The sequence below is a fragment of the Seriola dumerili genome, unplaced genomic scaffold (genome assembly GCF_002260705.1).
Source record: "Seriola dumerili isolate Sdu_G_001 unplaced genomic scaffold, Sdu_1.0 BDQW01000513.1, whole genome shotgun sequence".
Taxonomy (NCBI): Eukaryota; Metazoa; Chordata; class Actinopteri; order Carangiformes; family Carangidae; genus Seriola; species Seriola dumerili.
In genome coordinates, this window is record NW_019174768.1 from 277,537 (window position 1) to 304,485 (window position 26,949).

General features: G+C 45.0%; 1 protein-coding gene across 1 annotated transcript in view; it reads left to right on the plus strand.

Moving 5' to 3' along the window:
- Positions 1 to 1,723: 1,723 nt before the first annotated feature.
- LOC111235546 (zinc finger protein GLI2-like) overlaps positions 1,724 to 26,949 on the plus strand; it is a 75,306-nt gene continuing 50,080 nt past the window's right edge. The window contains exons 1-2 of the mRNA XM_022764017.1: positions 1,724 to 1,793; positions 21,190 to 21,300. Of these exons, the coding sequence (XP_022619738.1) occupies positions 1,724 to 1,793; positions 21,190 to 21,300 (181 nt within the window). The remainder of the gene's footprint in view (positions 1,794 to 21,189; positions 21,301 to 26,949) is intronic.

The following is a 26,949-nucleotide window of genomic DNA, read 5'->3' on the forward strand; positions in this document are numbered from 1 at the left end:
TGTGTGTAGGTAATTCATACACCTGTGACAGATATGCAAGGGAGGGGGGCATCCGGGGTCGTGCTGCAATTTGTGTTGTCGTCTAAAATACATCACCTCACAATGATGTCCACCCACACACACACACACACACACACACACACACACACACACACACACACACACACACACACACACACACACCTGTACAATTAGACATTTTCTTTCAGGTTCAAGTGTTTGAAACTTCATTAAACTGATTTTATCATTGTGAGAAATAAAGTTGATTAAATGAAATAAAAGTTTATTTTTATTGTTGTTTATATTTACATGTGTTTATTAATTTAATGCCTTTTTAAAAATCGATTTAATAATTAATTAATTAATTAATCAATAGCACTGTCATTTCCTACAGGACATATTTTTCCTTTTCTTGCATGATTCTTGCAAAACAAACTTTGTGAACTTCAACTCATTCATATTGCACATCTTCATATTCAGTATTATAGTCATATTCTATATATATATTCAAACAAATACACATGCAACTACATAAATATGACTGTATATGAAACAGCACAGATTGTGTCAAAATAAAAATATACATTCATATACGTATGTAAACATTGTTTAATGTAATATGTTCAGATTTTCATCAGGGCGATCTGAGACTTTTGAAGAATCCCCTTCATTTGTTGTTGAAATTGATTTTAATAAGGAACCCTTTAAAGTCTCTGTTTTCAGAAAGTGTGGGATTTCAGAAAATGTGGGATTTCACAGATGAAAAAATCTAATATAAATTCCCAGGATGCACCAGTTCGGTCGGAGAGGTGATCTAGATCTCAAGTTCAGAGTCTTTCCAGTAAAAGTGAGGGGGGAGTCCTGTTTTTGGCCGATAGCTGGTTACTGACCTCTAGTGGCCGAAGCTGCGGGTCATCCTTCTCTGCCCCCTATAGAAAGAGCTTTCCCTCTCCGCCTTGTGTAATTTCATGCATCGCTCCTCTCCTCCACCGAGGTCCACGAGCGTCATACTGAATTACCGGAGTTGGGGTTCACACCGTAACACAAGCTTGGGTCAACGTTAACTCAGCCTCCAACCAAAGCTCCTCTAAACTGCAGAACATTCGAAACAGGTGATCGACCTGAAGAAGAAGTGGATCACACCGGACTGTGAGTTTATTCAGGTGCTTTCTGAGCTGTTTGCTTTCCCCTGCGTGGTGCATGGTGCATCAACGCTGGTGACGCCGCTGCTACAGGACAAATAATCCATGACCCGGCTCATTTACTGTCAACACGGCCTGAAATCAGCGGGGCGGGAAGAACAGGAATGGAGAGCTGATGATCTCCAGTTAGTCACACCTCTACCCCCGTACACGATCATCAACAGCAGTGTGGGGTTCATCGTCTCACCCATGGAACATGGACACGAGGAGCTGGGGATCGAACCACCGACTACAGCTGTAATGATGAGTCGATTAAATGATTCGTCGATGGACAAAAATCTTTTTCCAGCTTCTCAAATGTGAGGATCTCTTTGTCCCGTGATCGAAAAATGAATTCTATTTGTTGTTTGGACAAAACGAGACATCTGAAGACATCACCAAGGAAATTATACCTGCCATTTTCAATATAGATACAATCATTAATTGATAAATCTAAATAATAATTGGCAAATTAATCAATAATTAAAATAATCGTCCAGCAAACAATCACTGCAGCCCCTCCGCTGACCCCATAACCAACCATGTGCCACCACACCCCCAGTGAGGAGGCCCTGCAGGCTGAGGTAAAAGAAGTGGTTCAGGCTCCATCAGGTGAGAGTGAACCTCCAGTAAAGGGTTAAACTGGTCATCTCAGTGTTGGTCACATGATCAGATCAACATCGGGTCACTGTGCTGGCATAGAGGGCGTCCCTGATGGAGCCTGACACCTGAAGCTGTCATCGAGCAACATGAACGCTGCTGATGTCACGACACGTCTGATCCCGAACTTTAAAACTCTCTCACACTGTTATAAAACCTTATATATAAACCTCTCTCGTCACTTGTAGCTCCAACGCTCACTGAACCGTTTTCAACCTGAGTGTGACCTCATGAAGGGCGGGGCTTCAGCTTCCTCAATAAATCAGTGAGATAATAGAAACATCACAGCAATCTCACGTCTTCCATGTGTGGGCCCACGACACTGAAGTAAGGCAGGGGACGCCCAGTGTTAATACATCCACAGGCGGGTGTAGCTGTGGGGGCCCTCAGCCTCCCATGAGCCCCCCCCCCCCCCCCCCTCCCCCCCCCACCCACCACCACCCCTCCCCAAGTGACAATGAGCGGAAGCTGCCCTGCTGCTGCAGATCCACAGATTCCCAACGCTGCAGCACAATGGGGCCAAACCTGCCTTCATCCCTGGGCTCTAATCTCCTTTCTCTTCCTCCTTCCCTCCATCTCCCTCCCTCTGTCCCTCTTTCACAGCCTCGGTCCGGACGAATGACGGCCCCCCATGCGGTACGGTGGCACAAAGAGCCCCCTCTCCTCCCGTCAGACAGTGGTGGTTCTGATAAAATGGCTGCTGATTGAAGGGTTTCAGAGGGAAGGCGCTGTTTGAGTGAATGGTCTGTGCACAGATCTAATTAAAACACAATGCAGCAATTACTGCCGTTCTGTATGTGACAGATGAACAGTGAGACACCGCAAGGAGGGAAAACACAGAGGTGTGTCCCCACAAATACACACCGACCTAAACAAGGACCGGGCATGTGGCGTCTGTACAAGCAGAGCTGAAGGTGGTGCCACGATGAAAAGTCAGACACGACTGACAGGCCCGAGGAACCTGCAGGGGTCTTCTCCTGGGGTTCATGAATGACAACTTCATTTGTCAGGACTCGCAGTAAGAAACATTCAGTGTGTAAAATGTAGAGAAACAGACAAACCCCACAGCAGAGAAGTTCAGATCTCACGTGTGTGATCACAGAAAGACCTGAGGTCAAATTCACAAAAGCCAATAGTGAGAATCTTTCATTAATGCTGCTGCTGCAGAACAACTAGCACTCTTAGTCTTTCCAGGCTCTTATACACAAGCATGCAGTGAGTTTGTGGTTTTAATTAGTGACACGTCAACATGAGTGAGAAGAAATGACCTTGTGATCAGAAATCTTGTCGTTCACTCTACAGCGCCCACAAATCTTTTTAGCTCCTCCTGATTCTTTTTCCTGACAGAGCAGGTTGGAGTTAATCAGATGACATCACAGTTTGATCCTGCCCTGTGACACTGGATATAAAACTCATCTTTGATAAAGGAAGGAGCTTTAAATACCCGACCAAACAAAAACAGTTACCACTCCAACGCAGGCCTCATCTGAAGCTCCTAAAAAATAAACTCACCACAGAGAGCAGTGTGAACCGAGCCCCAGTGAGAACAGGGCGATGGGACTGGTCAGATGTGACGGGACCTCCACGAGGGGACCCCACTCTGCACTTGACATTCATCTCCTCTCAGATCACTTGAGTGTGACTTTCCCTTAGCTCTGCGCAGCGTGGAGCCCGCAAGTCCTCGACGACGGCGCTGACATGCATTGTTGGTGTGTCACTGGGTTTTGGAGAGGGCCACGTGCGTCCAGTCGGCTGAGACAAGTGCTCCCATACATGATGTCAGACATGAGAACGGACGGTCTCCAGAGCAAAACACACTCCCATCTGCAGGGCTTCACGGGCACAAAGAGACTTATCTGAGAATCGGCTCAGGGACCGTTAGAGCCGCCGCTTTATGCGCTTTGTGCAGAGAATGACGTCTTCGCGTTCTCCAAAAGCCAACAGGCATTTACATTTCAGCATTCTCTGCGGCCGATGCTCTCATACAGAACAATCTGTGCAGGTCGAGTGCTTGAGAGCCTTGCTCAAGGACACTCAAACACACAATGGCTGAAGCATCTGTGACCTTCTGAATGAAGGATAATCTCTCAACCCAGAGGGAACGCTGCCAGGCAGTTAAAAAAGGTGGATTATGGGAAATCAACTGATGTGAACGCTGTTTACCCTCCTCTTAAACTCAGAAATGGTGTTTATAGATTCTTTACACCTGTGGTGCTTCAGGTGTCTCCTGCTACTGCTCCCCGCTGGAACATTGTCTCCTCGTGTCAGCGTCAAGGAGCAACATCAACCACTCAAACTGTCAAAACTTTACCTTTTAAATCCACATAGAAAACTATTAAAAACCTGTTTCTCAGTCACACTGATATTAAAAACAACACCTAGAATTATTACCATGTGCACGATTACTGATATTTATATACATTTATATAACAACTCATCATTAAACATGAAACTGAACCTGGATAAGCAGCAAACAAAGGATGGATCATTTAAAAATAACATTATAACTATTTTTAGAAAGGCGCAGAAAATATTCAAGATCTTCAAAGCTGAAATTTAAGACTTTTTAATTCCTTCTTGACGGAAGTGAATTCATAGTTTTTTAAGACGTTTCAAGGCCTGGAAACACCTTTTTAAAGTACTGCGCTACACACTATCAGGTATTTTAAAACTTTATATCTGAGTGGGGAGATGAGGAGAGAGGAGGAAACACTGGATACGACAGTGGAGAAACATGAAGGTGTAAATCCTCAGTCTCTAAAGAACCGAACCTCCGTGTCTCTGGACGGTCGGAGGTAGAGCCGTAGTTTCTTTAACAAAGGTCTTTAATATATTCATGATGTGAACAGAGAGACAGTCAGATCACAGGGAGGCTTCCTCTACTTCTACAAGTCACAAACATGAAGAAGCAAGTATGTCATATCTGTTGATTGGCACTAAACTAAATTTCATCTTGACCGTGTATCTTTGAGCAGTGGGCTGACTCCCTGCTGACGAAGACCATGTGATACAGTTGAAAGCCGCGGAACAAAAGAGTAAGTGGACTTTCAAGTTGAATAATTTCAAGTGTTCAGAAAGATAGAAAGTTTACATCGACCACTGATGCACAACTTTTCAGAACTTTGAGTTGAGACAGTTTGTGTTTGAAAGCTTCAGTTTTAGGTGAAGATGAAAGCAACTGAGCGACATCCATCCGTCCACGTTCTGCCCCTGAAAGCTCCACTCAAGATACGTTGGGTCCTGAGACTGAACTCTGGAGCTGGAGCTGCTGTTATTAGAGTTCAGATGCAGCATCAAGTAAAGAGCGCAGAGAGTGATGAAGCGCCTCAGACCTGCTGGGTGTGAATGACTCTGTGTCATCAGTTAGTCAGACAGCGAGACAGGCTGAGACGGCAGGGGAGTCTGTGTCGACTTCATTGTCCCACCGGACAGACGCTGACAGATTTCACTTGGCCTCGAGCCAGCAGACAAACACACACACACACACACATTAACACACACACATTTACATACAAGCGGCACCCTACACAGCATGGGAACTTTTGGGGCTGCTGGTTTCGATGAATGGATGATGGAGGCCGAGGCCAGATTGTCAAACTATTAGTGTCAAACATGGGATTCAAAAATCTCGTCCCCCGCCAGTTAATGGAGAAACAAACACTGCAATCATTTATTTTTAATTGAAAAAGAGCAATGAGCTCTCTGTAAAGCTGCAGCTGAGACTCTTTTTACTGTTGCATCATGAAATATTACACACAAATAGCAACTAACCACGATGAACTTTACTATATGAAAAGATCCGTCTCGTTCTCAGATGTGGACGTTTCTTTGTTAAAAATAAAAAGGAGTGTGGGAAAGAAGTTGAATTATCTCCCTTTGTGTCTCTCGGAGGATCTGGAGGTCAGACTGAACTGCTCCTCACAGAGACTGAAACCAATGGTGCGTTCAGGCTCTCCTTGTCAACCTGAAATATAAAACATTCAGTTGATGCAGAGCTGAACTGATCATGTTGTACCACGTTACTGGAACACACATCACTATAATCTGAATGTATCAGTGATACAGATGCTCACAGCTGTTGGTTATAATCTACCTGTGACTCCGACCTGGTGCACGCAGCGTAATATTTATGAGTATTTATGAGTTGATGAGGAACTGACTGACCCACAGTCAAATATGAGATAAAACAAAGAGATGAACGGCTTCCATCCTACAAATCTGGATGTTTCTCTTAAACCTGGACTCGGACCACTTTGTAAACCTGCTGCCACGTGAAGGAAATGACGACTTTGAAGCAGTGGCTGACTAAACATCGACCGTGTCACGTCCCAAGTCGAGAGCGAGTATGATTCAAGTTCAGAGTCGCTCAAGTTTAGGTTTTAAGACATTCGAGACGAGTCAAAGTGAAGCCACAAGTTTCTGATGGCAAGTCCACGTCAGGTCTCAAGACATTCAAAACAAGTCTGAGTCAAGACTCAAGACATCTCAGAGTCCAAGTCAAGGATCAAGTCCTTCAGGACAAGTCAGAGTCAACTCTCAGGTCTACCAAAGTCTCAAGTCAAGGATCAAGTCCTTAAAAAGGAAACCTGAGTCACGTCTCAAGTTGTTTGGAATCCGTCCAAGTCTCAGGTCCTTGAAGGAAAATCCAGGTCAAACCACAAGTCTCCATGAACAAGTCAGAAGTCTTTTAACCCTTTAACAGAGTTTTACACACTTTTAAACGTTTAGATCAGAACTTGAGACTTCTCAAGATAAATGAGGTTTGAAGAAGTCAGTTCTTGTGTGAGTCAAGTTTCAAGTCTTCATTTTACCATTCACACCTAGTTTACAGGCAACAGTGACGGGTTTGTCTCAGACTGAACACAGCGACGCAGAGTGGAGTCATTGTCAGAAGCGCTCAGCTCAGGTTCCTGACAGGAAGAGGAGAGCTGGGTGTTGATCTACAGTCAGAACAAAGCAGGCCTGTCAACAAGCATGACCCACGGCGCTCAGTGTTAATGAAGACCAACCTGTGCTCTCCGTATCTGCCTTTGAACCGTATTTAAAGAATGTAGCTGTTCAGCCTCATCACACGAAGCCTTTCCTGTTTTTTTGACACTGATGTCGTCACCCCACCCATGTGAAACAACACTGAACAGAGGGGCTGAGATGGGGGCTGTATATTAATCTGCTCCCCTGTATTAAGGTCAATAGAGCCGCCCGGCAGTCACAGCAAACACAGTGGAGACTCAGGTCTAAATCAATTTACTTAGGAAAACCTGAGGTCACGGGGGGTTAAGTAAGAGGTGGCAGGGGGGCGGTGTTGTTCCTCCATTCACCATATCTGATTTAATACGCATCGGAGCAGCGGAGGCGAGGGAGGAGGGGGGACGTAGCAAATAAACTCAGCGGATATTAAAGGTCAAAGGGTCGTCTAACATGTGTTTTCTGAGACAGACTCACTGAAGACTAAAGCAGATGAGTCACAGCTGAGACAGAGGTGGTACAGATGTGGACCAGGTCAAAAACGAGACCTTTTTTTATTCTGGACCGTTTGGACTGCTCACAGTGGTCCAACTCCAGGTACACAGGAGATTTACATTCAGCACTGACAGCTCAGGATATATTACAGCTCAGGATGAACGCAGCTTTGTACTCAAGCTGATATGTGTTGCTATTGTATTTTAGTTTTTTTCTAATGAATCTTTAATTAAATATAAATTGTGTAAGTCCAATGTTTGCTCTTGCTCGAGGACACAACAACAACATGTCAACTTTGGATAACTGAAGCTCAAACAGCTAAAACATTAATGCTCTTTCATTTCCGACTTGTTCCTCTGAATAAATTCTTTTTGTTTTCCATCTTTGTGACGTGAATTTTTCACTTAAGGATCAATAAAGTTTTCTTATTGTCTCTTATCTAAACATCAAATTTAAGTGTCAATCTGTCAGAATTAAAGAGCAAAGTCTTTTACTTATGTTTGCACATTCTGGTAACTGTGGAGAAGCAACACCTTGTCACAATAAAACTCCTGAAACGCAGCAGGAGTCACAGATTAAGAAATATATTGTAGTAAAATCTAATACGATGTCTCTATAAGGTTTGACAGTTATATGTTCAGTGCCTTGCTCGAGGGTTCTTCCACAGCCGCATGTATCTGCTGCCGGTCTAAAGCTGTGATCTTTGTCTCCATCCACTCTGACATACTTGAATATAAAACCCTAATAAAGCAGACTTCGCAGGTTTTCCCACACTGGGGACAGATTTGAACACGGCTCTGTGGAAGTCATCAGTATCAGATGGCAAGATGTGGAAAAGATTTCTCACGCAACAGTTTTAAAAGATATTCAATATTATTATCGCTGGAAGGGAAGATTATTTCCATATGGCCGAGGTTCAAGTGATACCGTCATTTTTTAACAGTTGTGATATAACTTACGTCTTTTATTTTCATTTAATTTGAGTCATTTCATCGTGGTGCCCCTGAGCCACCGGACTGATACCGTCTGTGAACAGGCTGCAGATGGTCAGATTTTACTCTCAACGATGTAAAGAATCTTTTCTTTCACCAAAGCTTCACAGGGCGATGATTTACCTGGAGAGAGAAGAAACCAGGCAAGAGAGCGGAGATTAAACCTGCGGAGACGCCCACAAGACTTTCTATTCAAGTAATTGGTAATTTGATTAGATTTGATAAGATTTATATTTATATTGTTATATTGAGTTTATACTGGAACGAAGGAACATCAACACAAAACACAGCTGGAGGAAATGCAACGTCTGCACATATTGATTGATATGATATTAAAGATGGAATAGTAGTAGTGGTTAGTTGTTGTAGTCTTCATCTCCTTCTTCAACAAAACTTAAGTTTCATTAGTCATTAAGTTTTTTAGGTCATTAACAGCTTCAGCCCAAATTTTGCCATTTCAAATTATTATCTAAATTTTAAAATGAAACTCAAGACACATTTGTTTCAACTAACTGGAAATATAGTGGAGAAATAGTTTGTTTCATGTTTATAAAACTGCAGTTTGTCCACCAGAGGGTGCTGTTTCAGCCAGGTGACATAGCTCTTTGTGAATCCTTATCAAGATGGTAATGTTATAAAACTGAATATCAGTCAGTATAAAGTATAAAGAATCATCAGATTCCTGACATTCTCAGGTATCAACAGTATCTGCGTCAGACGTCCAGAACCAGTCAGGCCATAACTCAAACCCAGTTTCAATTATGGAACTTTTACTGCAAAGCAAACAACAGTGTTCGACCTCCTGCTGAACCGTAAGAAACGTTTCTTTGTTAAAAATAAAAAGGAGTGTGGGAAAGAAGTTGAATTATCTCCCTTTGTGTCTCTCGGAGGATCTGGAGGTCAGACTGAACTGCTCCTCACAGAGACTGAAACCAATGGTGCGTTCAGGCTCTCCTTGTCAACCTGAAATATAAAACATTCAGTTGATGCAGAGCTGAACTGATCATGTTGTACCACGTTACTGGAACACACATCAATATAATCTGAATGTATCAGTGATACAGATGCTCACAGCTGTTGGTTATAATCTACCTGTGACTCCGACCTGGTGCACGCAGCGTAATATTTATGAGTATTTATGAGTTGATGAGGAACTGACTGACCCACAGTCAAATATGAGATAAAACAAAGAGATGAACGGCTTCCATCCTACAAATCTGGATGTTTCTCTTAAACCTGGACTCGGACCACTTTGTAAACCTGCTGCCACGTGAAGGAAATGACGACTTTGAAGCAGTGGCTGACTAAACATCGACCGTGTCACGTCCCAAATCGAGAGCGAGTATGATTCAAGTTCAGAGTCGCTCAAGTTTAGGTTTTAAGACATTCGAGACGAGTCAAAGTGAAGCCACAAGTTTCTGATGGCAAGTCCACGTCAGGTCTCAAGACATTCAAAACAAGTCTGAGTCAAGACTCAAGACATCTCAGAGTCCAAGTCAAGGATCAAGTCCTTCAGGACAAGTCAGAGTCAACTCTCAGGTCTACCAAAGTCTCAAGTCAAGGATCAAGTCCTTAAAAAGGAAACCTGAGTCACGTCTCAAGTTGTTTGGAATCCGTCCAAGTCTCAGGTCCTTGAAGGAAAATCCAGGTCAAACCACAAGTCTCCATGAACCAGTCAGAAGTCAAGGGACACATAACTCTTTGAAAATCCTTATCAAGATGGTAATTTTCTAAAACTGAATATCAGTCAGTATAAAGTATAAAGAATCATCAGATTCTTGACACTGTCAGGTATCAAAGTATCAGGCCATAAATCAAACCCAGTTTCAATAATTGAGCTTTTACTGCAAAGCAAACAACAACAGTGTTCGACCTCCTGCGGAACCGTAAGAAACAAACAGTGAACAAGAAATCCTTCTGTACAAGCTGTTCATTTTCAACTGGAGGTAAAATATTCAGGACCCTTTAAAATAAGGGAAGATTGAATCTATTAGAAATAAAATATTAAATAAACGCTGTAAATCATTAGAAAACTGATCTGCTTCACAGACTTTAATAAACCAAGAACTCCCTCCCTGTTGACCCGACACGCAGTAGACTGAAGCTGCCACTAGGTGTCAGTGTTTCATTTGAAATGAACGTGCATGTCCTGTGATGCAGCACAGCAGATTTACAGTCGGTCTGAAAACTACCAGAGTAAATGAGATTTGAAGTGTTTAATAATCCTGGAATTGATCTGATGAGTTAACGTTAATACAAAGGCCGAACATGTTTAGTGTGAAAGTGTGAGTCAGAAAGTTAAATTCCTTCTGGTCTCATGTCATTTCTCATATTTGCACTTCTCTGTGGTTTTAACTAAAATCCATGACATGGCTGTAAGGACTCACACTGGATTATATTTATGTTTTCACTGTAAATCCCCAGAAGCTTCATTATATCACGGTTTTACTTTATCACTTTATTTAATTCAGTATCCTGATAATTCCACAGACGTGTAGATTTTATAAATCATCTTTAATTTAAATCAGTGATTACAGATCAATTCTCAGATATTATTCAACTGATTAAAGGAAAAAAATCTGAAGAAAATTTAAATGATCTATAGCTGAATATGGTATAATATATAGATGACAAAAATATAGTTGTAAATAACCCCATCTGATTTTAATAAACGTGGAAACTAATCATTTATTTAATTGCCAAAAACTGGAAAAGAAGAAAACTGTTAATTACTAAATGATAATCAATATTTTAGATTTATTAAACCTTTATTTAACAGCACGACTGAAGGCAATAAAATCAGACAAGATTGTGAATAAAAGAGGAAAACGTTCACAGAAACACACAAAACTATAAATAAGAAAATATTAAAAAGATAAAGGAGGAGCGTGGAGCCAGCAATATTTCCAATAACCGATAATCGATGATCCTGTATTTGTGTTGAAACTTAATCGATACTTTACCACCAGATTTTGTTCCTAACTTAATTTTCGCACAATGTGTGAGTTTAATCAACTTTAATCAATTGCTCATAATTAGTTATTGATCATCAATATCAACTGTAATAATAATAATAATAACTGTTACACTGATTATCGGACACCCTGAAGGTTTGTCCGGTCCGTCCCGTCTGAGATCGAGAGGGGGGCAGAGAGGGGGGGGGGTCAGAGAAGGAGGGAAAGAAGTGAAGTGTAGAGAGAGGGGTGGGCGCATCCAGGACTCTCCACAGCTCCGCAGCATCCCCGTCAAACAGCCCGCGGCCGAAAAGTTGCGTTTCCTCACTTCTCAGTCTCTTCGCTGCTCTGCGCGTTTCCTCTCAACTTTCCAGCAGCGGGAAGGATCCGTGATGCGGACAGACGCGGAGAAGTGAACTTTATGTCCACGCCGAGGGCGCGCGCTCTTCTTGGGGATACTTTTTATTTTTCCAAAACACGCGCGTCTTCCTGTAGATGGGATTTCATGTTCCTGCGGGGGATTTCTACACCGCGGCGTCTTTCTGTTTCTTCTTCTTCTTCCTCGCCGAGAGAAAAAGTTTGACTTGAACCAGAGTGAAGGAGGAGAAGGAGAAGAAGGAGGAGGAGGAGGAGGAGGAGGAGGAGAAGGAGCCGAGGCTGAGGGGTCGAGAGGACAGCCGCCCGGACAGAACCCGCCCGGGACGAGGAGTCGGGACACGGTGAGTCGGACTCGGTGTTGACCATGTGCTCAGGGAAACTGGAGCTCTGATGTCTGAGTTTGGAAACTGGCGATAAATAAGAGAGTGAACTAACAGAAACTTCTAATTATTATTTTAGTGCTTTAATTAAATCATATACTTCATAATGAGTTCATTAAATTCTGTTATTGACATCATTATTATACAACAACATCAATTTATTCACTTTCAGTTTTAAACTGATGCAAAACTTCTTTTCTCTTTAAATCTGGTGTGATAATATTTCACCTCCTCTGACTGTTAGTATGATACGAAATGATGTGGATCGGCCACTTCAGGCCTTGAAACAGTAAAGAGGACAAACTGACTGTAGGAACTTTTTAGAAATAACCATTTAAGGTTATTTGAGGTTTACACTGATGCTGGAATCCCAGGAATTTGCAACCTGATATTTAAGATGCTCTCCAGTAAATCAGCCTGCACACAGAGGATTTTAAACTTCTTCTTCTCTCTGCGTCTTTTCTCTGAAATACTCAAACTTTTACTCGTGCGTGACGGACAGAGTTTAATGTTTCCACCATGAAAAGAAGCTAAAATAAATCATTCATGTGATTCTGTAGAGGAAGTCAGGTTTGATCACTCACAGCTTGGATTGATTTCCCCTCAAAGAAGCTCATAAAACTCATTAACATTAAGATTACAGCTTTTAATTGATGCTTTTTGTTTTTCTGCAGCTTCATTTCAGACTGTAGGAAAAGGCCTCACACATTCAGCCCCATCCTGTTTTCTTCTGTCGGACATTAAAGATAAATCACTGCAGCAACCATCAGCACATTTTAATAATTCAACAAGCAAATATAAGCAAGTAAAACAACTAAAATGATGCCCGTCTAAAAAACTAAATACACCAGGCTCGTTCCCTCCCTCTCACACAAGATTTTTTTTAATGCTGAATGGCCGGTTGCATTCATTTGCATCAGAAAAAAAGTTTTAGTGCATTTGCCATTGTGCAGAATGAAGAGTTCCAGCAGTCAGGGGGCAGGGGGGAGTGAAAAGATGTGAAGAAATAATGGGGCCCCTCACATTATTCAGCATGACATGGGGGCTTCCCAAACCTGTGATGGGGATGTCACTTTCATCCCGCCCCGAGCGCCTTCCCGTGCTGTCATTTTCACACATTCCCTGCCCCCGCGTCCCGTCCGCTCCTCTTTAATGATCGCAGCTCTGATTCTCTGGCAAATCTGTGGAGGGTTCATAAAGAGTGAAAACGCGGGGAAGTGATGGATTCAGTGCAAAAAAAGAAAAAGAAAAAAGAACGGGGGAAAGAAAAGAGTCTGGCATGCAGGCGGTTGCAGGGCGCGATAAATGTGAATTGGAAGTGAGTAAAACGCCCCGCTGTGAGGACTCAAAAGTCTCTTATCCCACAAAACAACAAGTCCACACCAATTACGCCATGTGGCCCCGGGGCAGTTGTTCCTTGTGGGTTTTGTGGAGAAAAGAAGCATCAGTGGCTTTACACAAGCAGGGGAGTAAATCCACCAGAGCCGGAGGGAAAAGGCTCCCTGCATCTTTTATCATTCACCACCAAAACCTCCAAACCTGCTTCAACACACACTTCACACTTCCAGGAACACGAGCAGCCGCAGACACACACACGACTGACGAGCTCTCAGCCAAGTCTCAACCGTCACCCAGGTTTATCTTTAACATTTTATTTCCTCTAAAATAAAACAACAAAATAAAACCAGCATCAAACTCTGGAAACTGATTATTTTATTCTTCAGAATGAATGCCAACTGATCTGATTAGTTTCTGTCAAATAACCAATCAATTCATTTACTAATTGCTCAGACTTTACTGATACACAGAGAGCACATAAAATATGACCATTCAGTATAAAAGTTTTGTAAGAATTAAAACATCTTTTAAGGTGATAAGTTTGAACTTTATTCATCTGAATCTGTCGGACAAAAACCGGGCAGCCCAGGTGATTAATGATCAGTAGATAATTTGATCAATATTTAACTCATTAAATATTCATAAATGCCAAATAATCTGAAGATCTCTGATTTTACATTTTATCAGCTCAACGGTTGAAAATCCTCCTCGTCTTATTTTAGAGAAACCTGTGAGTGTGTTCCAGCCGTTAAGACTCCGCCACACTTCCTCTGGTGTGTTTGGATTACAGCTGTTATGGATTTATGTTTGAGTGGATTACTCTGTTTGCTTTTCCCGCTGACCCCTGCTAATCACCGGCAAACAGCTTCAACAGTGAACCCAGCTACAGCAGATCAGACGCTCGAGTGCAGGCTGAGGAAATGAAGAGAGCTAGAGAAGTTCCTTCATGTCTTTCTCGTCTCGAACGTCGCGGCACGCTCTCGCTCTGAGCTGCACACATCCACATCCAGTCTGTGACTTACTGTGAAACTCTGGTCACTTCTTCTACCAGATCTTTGATGACATGAGAAACTTCCTCCGACAGAGGAAAGCAGCTATCAGGCAGCGGCAATTACACATGATGAAAACAGAGCTGTGTTTAATGCAACGCCGTCACACACACATACACACACACACTCACACACACAGACCAAGAGACATCACAAATCAAAGGTCCAGGGGCCGCTGGGGGCCTGTAGCTCTTCCTCTTTGCTGTGTACGTAGAGCTCCTCGGGATCGGCTTTGATGCGTCTGTTAATTAACTCCTGAAGGGACGCAGCAACGCCACGCTCAGGCCTGACAGCCGCTGAGCAGGGGAGGCCGAGTGTGTGTGTGTGTGTGTGTGTGTGTGTGTGTGTGCGAGAGAGAGAATCTGAAGGGCGGATGTGAAGGGTGCCCCACGCTGTGAGGAAAGACGCCCGCGATGACATTTTGACACGCTGTGAAACGAATGATCCAGATCTCAGAGAAGTGTAGGCTGTGTGTGGAGGGACAGACCCCCCCCCCCTTCAGCAGGGTGCGTTTGGTTATCACAGGGCGGTTATCACCAGATCTGATAGCTTTGCCATGTTCAATGATGGCCTCACGCGGCGCAGAGGCTGACTGGCTGCTTGGTGATGAAGAGCCTCGGCCTCTTGGTCCCGACCAGCGGTGGAAGTGAGAACAGGCTGTGAACCGCTGCCGGGCCGCAGGAGCATCAACCAGCAACAAACGCCACAGAGCTGTGTGGTTTTTTTCCTTCCCAAAGATTTTTTAACATGTGGCGTCCCTGCGGAGCCATGTGGTATTCTTTAGCAATCACCCCCCCCCCCCCCCCGGCCTCGTCCTTCCGTGAGCTCAATCAGACCTTGAGGTCAGGAGGAATCTGTCCGGCCCCCGGAGGCCCCCCGCTTCTTCTTTCCTCCCTCCAGGAAGGGAGGGTGCGCGTCAGGGGCCGGGGACAGACTTCATCCTGGGGGCCCCTGGAGGTCTGTGACATGCCGTTAGTGACGGGGGCCTCAGCAGGTTTTCCAGCGTGTCAGAGGCCATTAGCTCTGGTTTCAGGTGCGAGCGGCGCTGCTGCTGTTTGACAGCTGTGAACCTGAGAGGCCACGCCTCCGACCGAAGCACGAGCACAAACACCAACGCATCAAAATACTCCGAGATTACACAGAAAACTACAAGTATCAGAAGTACCTCCAGGGTCCACACTGACATTTATATATTAACATGTACAGTCTTTAATGTAGCAGCTGCCTGAGCTGCAAACTGTGTGTGTGTGTGTCTGTGTGTGTGTCTGTGTGTGTGTGTGTGTGTCTGTGTGTGTCTGTGTGTGTGTGTCTGTGTGTGTGTGTGTGTCTGTGTGTGTCTGTGTGTGTGTGTCTGTGTGTGTGTGTGTGTCTGTGTGTGTCTGTGTGTGTGTGTCTGTGTGTGTGTGTGTGTCTGTGTGTGTCTGTGTGTGTGTGTCTGTGTGTGTGTGTGTGTCTGTGTGTGTCTGTGTGTGTGTGTCTGTGTGTGTGTGTGTGTCTGTGTGTGTCTGTGTGTGTGTGTCTGTGTGTGTGTGTGTGTCTGTGTGTGTCTGTGTGTGTGTGTCTGTGTGTGTGTGTGTGTCTGTGTGTGTCTGTGTGTGTGTGTGTGTGTCTGTGTGTGTGTGTGGGTGTGTGTGTGTGTGTGTGTGTGTGTGTGTGTGCGCACAGTAACATGAAGAAGACAATCTGACACAGTATCCTACATTTACATTTATCACACTGTGATGCAAATACTCCAGTTATTCTTGACTGCATTATGTTGTGCAGGTGTTCACGCACATTATTATGTATTCACACACACACACACACACACCCACACACACACACACACTGATGGTTAGCCAACTGTGACTCAGAGCAGCAGGGAGTTTCCCTGGACGCTTCATGTAAGAACGATGGTGAGCAGCTATCACTCTCAACACTCACAGAGGAACAGAGTCTGAACAAACCTGCGTTTGTCGCCTTGTTTTGTTGCTAGGTGAAGTTGTCATGGTTTCCACGTTTACCTGGACATCACATTCAGTGTAGTTCAGTTTTGTTTGGGGATTCATGACCTCTGTACTCCTGATTTAGACTAATCACTTCACTGAAAACACTTTGATGATCTAACAGAAGATAGATAGACAGACACAGTATGGATCTATAAGTGTAAAGACAAAGACTCACTGTAGGTGCTGATAAACGATTGGTCCGTCCGGGCGGCGAGGAGGAAGTGAGTGGTCCAAACTGCTGCTGTAAAACAGCGAGTGGCCGCGCTGCAGCCGCACCATTTGGCCGAGGGTCAGGGATCAAAGCAGTCAGGCGGCCTCGGCGGTCAGTGTGGACTCGACGGCGTCGGCATGCAGAGCTGGAGGGGGGGGGGGGGGGAGGGGGCGGGAATATGGTAGGACTTCAGTGAAGATGACAGAGACAACTGCAGCATGGAGGAGCAGGATCACAGTGGGTGGTTTAGTGTCCTGCTCAGAGACACTGAAGGTTGCAGGTTTGATTCCTCATGCCTAACAGAGACCCCCCCCCCCCCCCCCCCCCCCGCCTCGGCCGGTTCACATCTGAACTTGTGTAAAAGTTTTCTGAGACTTCATCAGATCCACAGTGACGTACAGAGCTGCTCTGCTGTTTCACCGGCAGCTTCAACACATGAGAGTTATATATTATATATATTATATATTATAAATTATATATATGTTGAACAGAAAACATGGCCAGCAACAAACGCTAGAAACAGTCACTGCAAACAGACCCAAACTACCAGCTGGTAGTTTCCTTTTCCTTTGACGGCCCAGTCTTCAGGCAGGGGCAGGGAGGCTTCAGCTGGTTTAAAACCATAGTTTTGCTGCTTCATTCTTTAATCGTTTCCTAGAACTGTTTTGAATAAAGCTACAGTCCAGAATATTCAGTTTGCACTGAAATAAAACCCAAAAGTAAATCCTCACATTTAACGAGCAGGAACCAGAGACGGGTTCATGGATCAATGATCTACATGATTGCCTCCGTTTGAAAATAAAATAAAGGCACCACTGCCGAGCCTTGCAGGAAGCAGGAAGCAGGAAGCTACCTTGAAGCGCTGCTACTGCAAGAAAAAAGAAATAAAAGCCAGGTCAGGGTCGCTGTGGCGCACAGGTGGGAGGCGTCGGGAGCGGAGCTGAATCCTCCTCCTCTGAACTCAGCCGCCACATCTGTTTGCTGTTGGGGAGGGCAGCAGCAGCTCAGCCACAGGATATTGAACATCCAGGCTGACAGAGGGGTGTGAAGCTGCTCACACTGACACAGGCTGTTGTTCCCATCAGTCTCCTCTGTTTATTATCAACCGAAGGACAAACGGCCAAACAAACAATCAGAGACGAAGACACCAACAAGAGGCTTCATCATATCTGGCCTCATGGGAGCACTTCCTGTCTCCCTTGTGCTCTGTTTTTAGCTCTCAGATCGGGGCTTGTGGGTCTCACTGCTTCTCTGGAAGTCGAGGGAACCAGTCTGAGGAAGTCGGTATAAATTCAAATGTCACTGTTAGCCTCTATTTGTGCCTTCGCTGCTCGTACAATAAACCACCGTCTTTGGGTTGAAGCTGGATTCTATTTTCGACTCGCCACCGACCGGGGCTTCTTTTATGGGATAGCTATTATTCAAAGGAGAATAGGTGTAGGGCCCAACCATAAATTCCAGCAAGTGGCCCTTCGAACGAGGAACCGCGCCGAGGAATTGACTACGTGCTCTGTGATTTTACTCGGGTACGCCGTGACCTTTTGAGCTGAGACAGACTCATTTGTTTGCTTGACAAGAGCTGCTCTAATAATTCAGGGGGACAGTGGCTGCTGGTAATATTCGGTGATGAGCCAAACTGTACTCCTGTGAGCCGGCTACACCTGGAAGGCAGGGGCATTTGTTTTCCTGACGCAGGAAATACCCTCTCACTGCAGGCTGTTTGACTCCTGTGAGTCGGGGCCCTCCACAGGACTAATACACACCCTGTGTCTGAGTGTTTGTGGGCCCTCAGGCTTCTCACAGTTAGTCACAGGTGTTGTTGTGCAGGCAGCAGTCTGTCTCTGCGGAGGGAAGAACGGTTCAAATCCAAGTCAGAGTGCATCACGATGTCGGATGTGCATCGTTACATTGTGAAGTGTGTGTCAGTAAAACTGTAAAAACTACAAACCTGCAACTTTTATGCAGAAAGAAAACAGCAAAGCTTGTAACAGTCGTACAGGAAGTGGAATATTAAAAGACGGTTAACAGGAAGTGATGAAGAGTAAAGTGTCTGCAGACAGAAGCTGGTTACAGCAGAGCAGCAGAGACTTCTGAGGTGACAGAACAAACACTCATTGATTTCAGCACAATGACTCGACAGAGAGGGGGGAGGGGCGCTCTGAAGCTCTTCCCTTAAATAACCTTATTGTAAGGATCTCTTTGTTGGCCATTATACTCAAATGAATCACTGTGAGTCCTCAGAGAGGAGCCCACAGTCAACAGTGGGAGGTGACGGTTAATTACACCACTAACTGAGCTATTGACTTGCTAACCTGGTTGTTAGCTACCTCTACAAGGCCAGTCACTGGCAGCCGCTCTCCCGTGTCACCTCTGGTCAGGGGTTAGTCTCTGGTTTCACTAATCTACATTTTGAGGAATATTTAAACAGCTGATCAGACGTTTAAACTGTATTAAACCTGAATCTTCTTCATGCTACAAGAAAACCATCGACGCTCACTTTAATATATATATCTATGTATCTATATAGATATATATACATACACACACATGTTACTGGAGCTTAAACCTTCGTCAGGCTGCAGAGCCAACACCAATCACTAAGCACCTACATGTGTGAACAGCAAATGTTAAGCCTGACTAATAATGATTTGCGAGGAGAGATCAGAGGACTGCGAGCGTGAAAGACCGCCATTATGTGCCTCATATATCACCTCAACTAAAGGGGCTTGTGTGTGTGTGTGTGTGTGTGTGTGTGTGTGTGTGTGTGTGTGTGTGTGTGTGGGTGTGTGTGGGTGTGTGTGTGTGTGGTGGGGGACTTCCCATGAGGCTTCACTCCTGGCCTCTCACACCTGTTACACAGATTCATCCACAGCAATAAAGACAGCAGGCCGAGCTGTCAGTCAGACACTCGGCTTTGTTAAAGAGGCAGTAAAGAGCGTTTGGTAGTTTACAAACTCCATCAACTGCTGCTTCATTAAAGTGTGTGACCTACAACAGTGTTGTTACAGGGTCGTCCTGTAACCACAAGGTCACAGGTCCGGTTCCTGAATGTGCCAACGACCGGCTCAACAACTGTTTCCAGTCATGTGATGTCAGTTCACACTCCTGCTATCAGCTCAGTGTATTTAATGAATAAAACCTGGTTGTATTTTCTAATTATATAATTATTTTAGAGTTTGATTCTAGGTCATCTGCCCTTATTGATCCGCCCCTCAGTGAAACAGCAGAAGACGCACTGTTAGTCAGTATTAGATAGCATTAGCATTTAGCTAGTTTGGCCTGATATTAATCATTTATCAGGTATGTTACACTTTCCTGTGAGAAGTGATCATCCCCCTGCCTTCATCTGCTTTTAATGATTATAGATTATTAATTCGTTGGTGAACTGATAATTAATTCTTTCAGCATGACTCTAAACCTGCTGCTGAGGAGAGACGTGTGTTGTTATAATTAAATATGTGGCGTTATAACAACATGGTGTCTGATGGTTACCAGCAGCTGGTCTCAGCGTCCTGCCTCAGACTACACAGAGACACCAGGCCCAGATGTTTTCAGTCCTAATGGAAGCTGGATGAAAAGTCTCAGTCCTCCTCATTTCTCTCGTGTCTTTGAAGCTAAAGTCGTATTGTTCTAACTGTTCAGGCCACAAAGCCTGTGTGAATAGCGCTGGAAGAAAGGTCGATAGTCAAATAAACTTTGATGAGACCCCCACCTCTTCATCCCCCGTCCCCTTTAACCCCCAAAACCCCCGTGCCGACCCCGGGTCCCCGCTGCCAGAAAGCAAATTGAGTCGTGAATCTCGGGGGTTCTGGGGGAGGACAGAAAGCCCCCGCACGGTGAGCCGTCTTTCATGACGAAATCCTCTGACATGTTGTCCCGGCGCCGCAGGAGAAACTCTGGTGTCAGAGGTCCGTGTGACAGCGCAGGCGTCACGCTCTCAGATCCATCAGGAGTCAATGAACACTTCAGGCTTCATCATGAAGGATGGAGGACACGCTGGCTACCCGGGAGTTTGACCTTTTGACCTTCTGGTTATTAAAAGTCAAATATATTAGTTATATCAACCAGTTGGCTTTTTCTTTTTACAACTTTCAGGTGCACTTACTAGCTTTTTGTGGAGATTTCAACCACTTCTAAAGGTCTTCCTCACACACAACCTCATTCCCCCACATGACCAAGTGTTATCACTTCACCTAAATCCCATACTTTAGTCACATGACGACAACGGAGGAAGACCATAAGGTGCCATTTAAAGCTAGTAAGTGGAAATTGAGTCAATATTTCTCCAGTTTTGTCTTTGACAGTTTAAAATCAGCTTATAGACGAGGTGTGCTTGGAGCAGTAGTTGTAGATGAATGTGTTTGATGGATTTTAAATCAGTGAAATCTGCAGCTGTGTTGTCTGTGACTGTCTCTCCCTCAGAGCTCCTCACCAGGGTTTAATGAACGCTCTTGAGCGGGAACATCGGAGTCCTCTCAGTGCGTCTTGAGTCGAGTCCCGAGTGTCCTCATCTCATCCCAAATTAACACTTGCTCTCCTCAGCGTGGCCCTCTGAGTGCACTCAGCTAACAGCTCCTTTTGTGTCCTTCCTCTTTCAGAGCCGTCGGCCATGGAGACTTCAGCGTCGAGAGCTGCCGAGAAAAAAGACAAAATGGACGCGAGCGGTTTCGGAGACCTCCCGAAGAAAGCCTCTCCCTCGGAGACGAGAGGTAACGCGCTTTTTCAAACTTTCTCCCGAACTGTGACGTGATGTGAAACCGGTGTCCGGTCGTCTGTCAGACCTCGGCATGCTGTGTGTCAGAATGAGCCGAGGTCTCAGAGGTGCTCAGCCGGGGGGCGAAGGGGGGGCCGACACCACTGATGAAATATACATTTCAAAGATAACGTGCCATCGTGGGAGCTGCTGCTCCTGGCTCTCCTCGGGCCTGATAAGGGTCCAGCAGCAGTCAGAGGTGACTTACAGTAGACGTCTGATAGGAATCCTAAACAGACCTCGGCCTTTAAAGAGCATCATTAATGCAGATGGCTCCGGCAGCGAGGCCTGGTGTGTACAGTCGAGGAGTGTGGCGCCATTTGAGCTCATAAACGCTGATGAATAGGTAACATGACAGGAGAAGAGGGGGGTCGGGCAGGTGAGAACCAGTGTTTGTGTTGTTGAACTAAATGAAGAGTAGCACTGATCCTCTCTCGCCGGGGAGGGACAGGCAGAAAGAGAGAATACATGTTTTAAAGATGTCAGTGAGCGTGTGATGAAAGCTCGGTATAATGAGGCTGAAAGACCTTGTTCTTACCTCCAGAGTATAAAGGCAAAAAAAAAAAAAAGGCTGGGGCTGGTGGAGCCGAGGACGACACGGAGCTTCAGAGACTGACAAAGATGCAGACTGATGGGCTGCCCTTGAAATGGAAATTAAATGTGTGATTTAGTGACATTTTTACGCATTAATGAAGGACTTGGTGGCCTGCCATTATAAAGAAACACTCATTAATTGATAAAGAAGGAACAAAGCTGGAAATGGAGCTGAAACGACGGCATCTCGCCAGGAAACTACTCGGCTTTAAAGGACTATTCTGCTTTATTCAAACTTTTCTGTCCATGTTTTTTAACCGTGCAGCCGTCGTGTAACAAAGTGGAAACGAAGCTTGTGCAGCTACACACACGTCCATATATACACTGCTGTAATCGCTCCTCCTGTCCATGCTGGCCCACAGTCCTCTCTCCATGTAACAATACACTGTGTATCTACGTTTATCTGACGTTAATAAGGAGTTTTCCAAAGCTACTTTCCCCTGACGACCACGATCAATGTGTCGTTCTGGCGGGGAACAGGTTGTAAAGAAGCTGCAGATCTGAACCACCAGAAACGCTGGTTAGAAAAACCGTTGCACACAACTTTGGCAATTACGGTAGGTCCAAGCTAAAATATAGATATTGGCACAAAGCAGTTCTGCTCTTTGGTTTGCAGCACTGCTCATCGTGTCACATTACACAGATTACTCTAATCTCACAATGGCCCGAGAAGATAAAGATAAAAATAAGATCCTGTAGTAAAGAGGAGCATGCTTTAAGTTTCTTTCACCAGTTTGTGAAACGTGTAGAAGTCTCTGAGGACTGAGGAGAGCTCAATGTTCCAGGTGTTTTGGGGTATATCTATTTTTATGCAGCACATATTGTAGCTTCTCCTTCACCATGCAACACCTCCACCAGGAGTATTCCCCCGTAGCATTAAAAAATCATCCACAGATCAGAATCAGCAACGTCAAAAACAGGTTGTCAGGAGACAGCAGCGGTACAGTAGTGCGGCCTGTCAAAACTGACCCACATTTAATCTACACGAGCGACCGGCTGCGGCCGCTTCATGGAGAACGTCCCGAGGAGCGCAGGTGAGGACGACATGAGAGGCGGAGAGAGCGGCGGGGAGGATGCATGTTTTAAAGATGTCAGTGAGCGTGTGATGAAAGCTCAGTATAATGAGGTTAAAAGACCTTGTTCTTACCTCCAGAGTATAAAAGGTATGAATTACAGGAAGAAAAAAGGCTGGTGCAGCAGCACAGAGGACGACAGTGTGTGAGAGGCTGACGTGGATGCAGAGTGACAGGCCACTTTTGAAATGGAAATGCAGCCAGTGATTCAGTGACATTTCTGCTCTTTAATGAAGAAGTTGGTGGCCTGCCACGATGAAGAAATCGAACATTAATTGTTCAGAAGAGAATATCAATGTAGGACAGTTTTACATGTGGAGCTGGCGTCTTCGCTGCTCTATTTCTTTACACGCTTCTTCTTCAATATTTGAACAAAGCTGTGAGTTGACTCACCAGTTCCCAGGACGCCTCAGAGCTGTGTGACAGTCAGGTCTGTGCTGTACATGTTAGTTACGGCTTTATTAAGACCTGTCCTGTAGGTTCCTCACAGATCTGAGGCTTGTCTTCTCGTATTTCATGCTACCACCGGCTCAGTCCACACCTGCGTGACGTCACTAAGAGGTGTAGCTCTGAAGTGAGTCACTATTCAGACTGAGCAGAAACAACCAGGTTAGAGAGGAAACGTTGTGGCTGCAGCTTGAATAAAGTCTTACTGGGTCTTACAATGAGAAAAGATCCAGTAAGTCTCAGACCTGTGAGTCTGAAGACGCCCAGACGCTGCAGCCGTTTATAAACTGGTGAAAGGATGACGTTCATGTGACAGAGTGATCTACTTGTGCATATTGTTGTGAGTTGTGATGTGGTCGTAGGTTGTTGAGCCACGCTCAGTTCAGCTCCGTGACTGTGCCGACGCAGCGGTCTCATTGAAATCAATGCGGGGGCTTGTGGTTTTTCATGCTAACGCTAATGTCGGTCCGGACGCCGCCTTGGTGTCCTTGAACTCGACACTGAAACCAGATTCACTTTGACGCTGCTCAGAAGAAGAGAATCAAACATATAAAGAAGAAGAAGTTACAGAGGATTGAGGCCGTAAACAGAACAGCACCAGTTAGTAAAGGTCAGTATCTGTTTGACCTCTACAGCTGATCTCAGCTCTCACTGTCACTCATGGTTCAATGCCTGAATTGAAATGTTCAGGTTCATTTGGGGATGGATGAAATACGATGGACACTGGAGAACAAAGTTTAAATCTCAGTCAGGATTTTGTTCTTCTCACATTTACTTTTACTTCTCATGTTTTGGCCTTAAAACTTGTAGTTTCCTATTTTGACAGATTTATTTCTCAAGTTTCTTTTATCTTTGAGTGAAACGGGGAAGATTTACTTTGACCAACTTGATGGTGAAGAATCTTTTTTATCTTTCTTGAACGCACATCCACAGACACAGTCCGAACAAAGACTCCTTTTACTTTGACCCCAAACCCACCTCACGCAGCCCGATGTATATTTATATACGACCATTTTCAATATCAGCTGCCGAGTTTTTAATCTTCTCATACCTAAAATAAAAAGTCCCTCCATAACTCTTCTTCCCTATCGGCTTTGAGTTAGAGCCCCGTATTTTAATCTTAAATAAACAAGAAGCTGCGATTCAGCGCCGCCACCCGCTCCCGTCCCAGCCAATCAGATATCAGCGTCGAGTGCTAAAAACCACAACCGTCTGCCACTGCGTGGAGACAGAGCAATTACTTATGGCAGTAATATGCATTATTATTCCAGTTGCCAGGTCCTGATAAGTGAATATGCAGCTGAGATGGAGGCAGATGAGACAAGGTCCTTGAACCTGAGAGCTTATTCCCAAAGCAGCCGGCCGCAGGAAAACAGAGGATTCTAATATACTGCTGCTGCTGCAGCTCCTTTTATTGTCAGTGTATGGTTTACTGTTGGCTGCAGGATTCCTGTCACCTAAGTCATGCCCACCTCTGAGCCTCGACGCCGGCTGTATAACAGCCCGCCCTGTTTTATATTCCCGTCCCGCGTTATTTATTTACAACAATTTCCTCTCTATCAAAGGACATGGCTAATGCCGAGTTTTAATATGTTATTTACACATAGAAACAAGCTATTTACAGCGGTGTATGTGTGCAGAAGGGAGGAAAATGAATGGGCCCCCGCGCCCCTCTCCGATCTGTTATATCACAGTTTAACAATCTGGATTGCTAATAGAACCATTTATCATGGAGCGGTCATTTATTTTATGTGAGCGGCCCAGGTCCCGTTCCCAGAGGCCTATGGAAATGGGGTGCGCATATAATGAAGCTCAAGTGAGAGTCACTTTGTTTAAAAAGTGGATACGCCGCGCTCCCAGTCAATTAGAATGGACCCAGGTGCTCCAGACGCTCCTATCTGCTCCTTTCTGATGATCAGACCTCCTCCCCCTCGCCTCCTCGCTCTGTCCATCCTGGGACGAGCTCTGACCCCCCCTCCCTCCATGAACTGTATATTTTGAAGGAACAAGCTCTAGAATAAAATAAAACTCTGGCACGGGGACTTCTGGACCCAAGTTCGGTGTCATTTACCAAGAATTGGCCTCGGCAGCGGCGTTTTTTTGGGCTGAACTCCCGTCTCCTCCCCTCTCCTCCCCTGGCCGAGCCCGGGGCTCTGCTGCCCAGTTAATAGATTCAAATGAGCGCTTGTATTTCCTCTGACAGCACACATCTGTCTGCTTATACAGGCCGGGCCTCAGCGCTCAGATTTACGCCATCTCAGGGACCTTTATGATTTCAGACCCATTGGTAATAACCGAAGGTATTTAGAGTCAAAGCATCGGTGAGAAAAGCGGGAAAATGACAAAGAATCCACGACTGTTATTGATGTATGTGTCAATTTCTAAACTGGACCCTGAGAGAATTAAAGTCTGCCTTTATTAGGGATAAGAATTTCCCTCTGTTTATATACATAGAAGTTCAGAGACATTTGATGACGGCTCGGTCGGAATCTGATTTGTGTTGAATTGGTTAAATTTAGAGTTATTGCCTTTTCAAGAATCCATTCTCTTTTTTCTCAAGGCAGTTTCCAGGAAACATTTCACAGCTGTACTTGATCCTCATTGGCTCAGACCAGAAATCTGTCCAATCAGGACAGATCGCAGAAGAAACCAATCAGAGCCCAAGTACAAATCTCACAACAACATCCATTTAGTAAATAATTCTGGAGCTTTCAAAGGTCGATCTTGACCTTTGAACCTCAAGAATGAAAGGAGTCTTCAGCTGCACAGACGCTGGCTGAGCTGAGTCTGCTGATGAAGCTGCAGAGCAGCGTCAGGGTGAGCCTTGTAGCTGCGTAAATATATTTGAATATTAGAAGGTTTATTCTTGTCCAGAGCGGCGGCTGATTTGAATATGTTATCTGAAGAACCTGTGACCTCTTCATCTGTCACTGATGCAGATTTCTGTTGGTGGATGTTTTCGGAGGTTGGAGGTTTGTCGTACGTTTCTCTCTCCTCTCCGTCTGTGTCTGTAAACTAGGCCAGAGGAAACTACTGGGTGCCGCTAATGATTTGATTAACTGGCTTTGGTGGCTCATGACATACATCTTGCTGTGAGTGAGTTTGTCATCTGAGAGGGAGATTGATGTGCCGTGCTCAGCGCCCCGACGCCCCCGGCTCCCTCCCTCCATCCCTCCCTCCATCCCTCCCTGCAGCCTCCCAGGTCTTTCTGCTGAGTCTGGCTGGTCCGCAGGGAGGGACCCTGAGTACTTAGCACCTCGGCTAGGCCGCCCCAGAGCACACCGGGTGGGGGGTTGAGGGGGCGGCAGACCTAAACAGGCTTAGTATTCCCCAGTATATCTCTCCTGACGGCTAAAAACACACATCTCAGAACATTCTCAGGAAAGAAGAAAAGAAAGATTCTCCTTTCTCTTCTCTTAAGTCCTGTATTTTTTCACCGAGTTATAACACGTGGTAGATTCATCATTTACTTGACTGAGAGATAATTATTC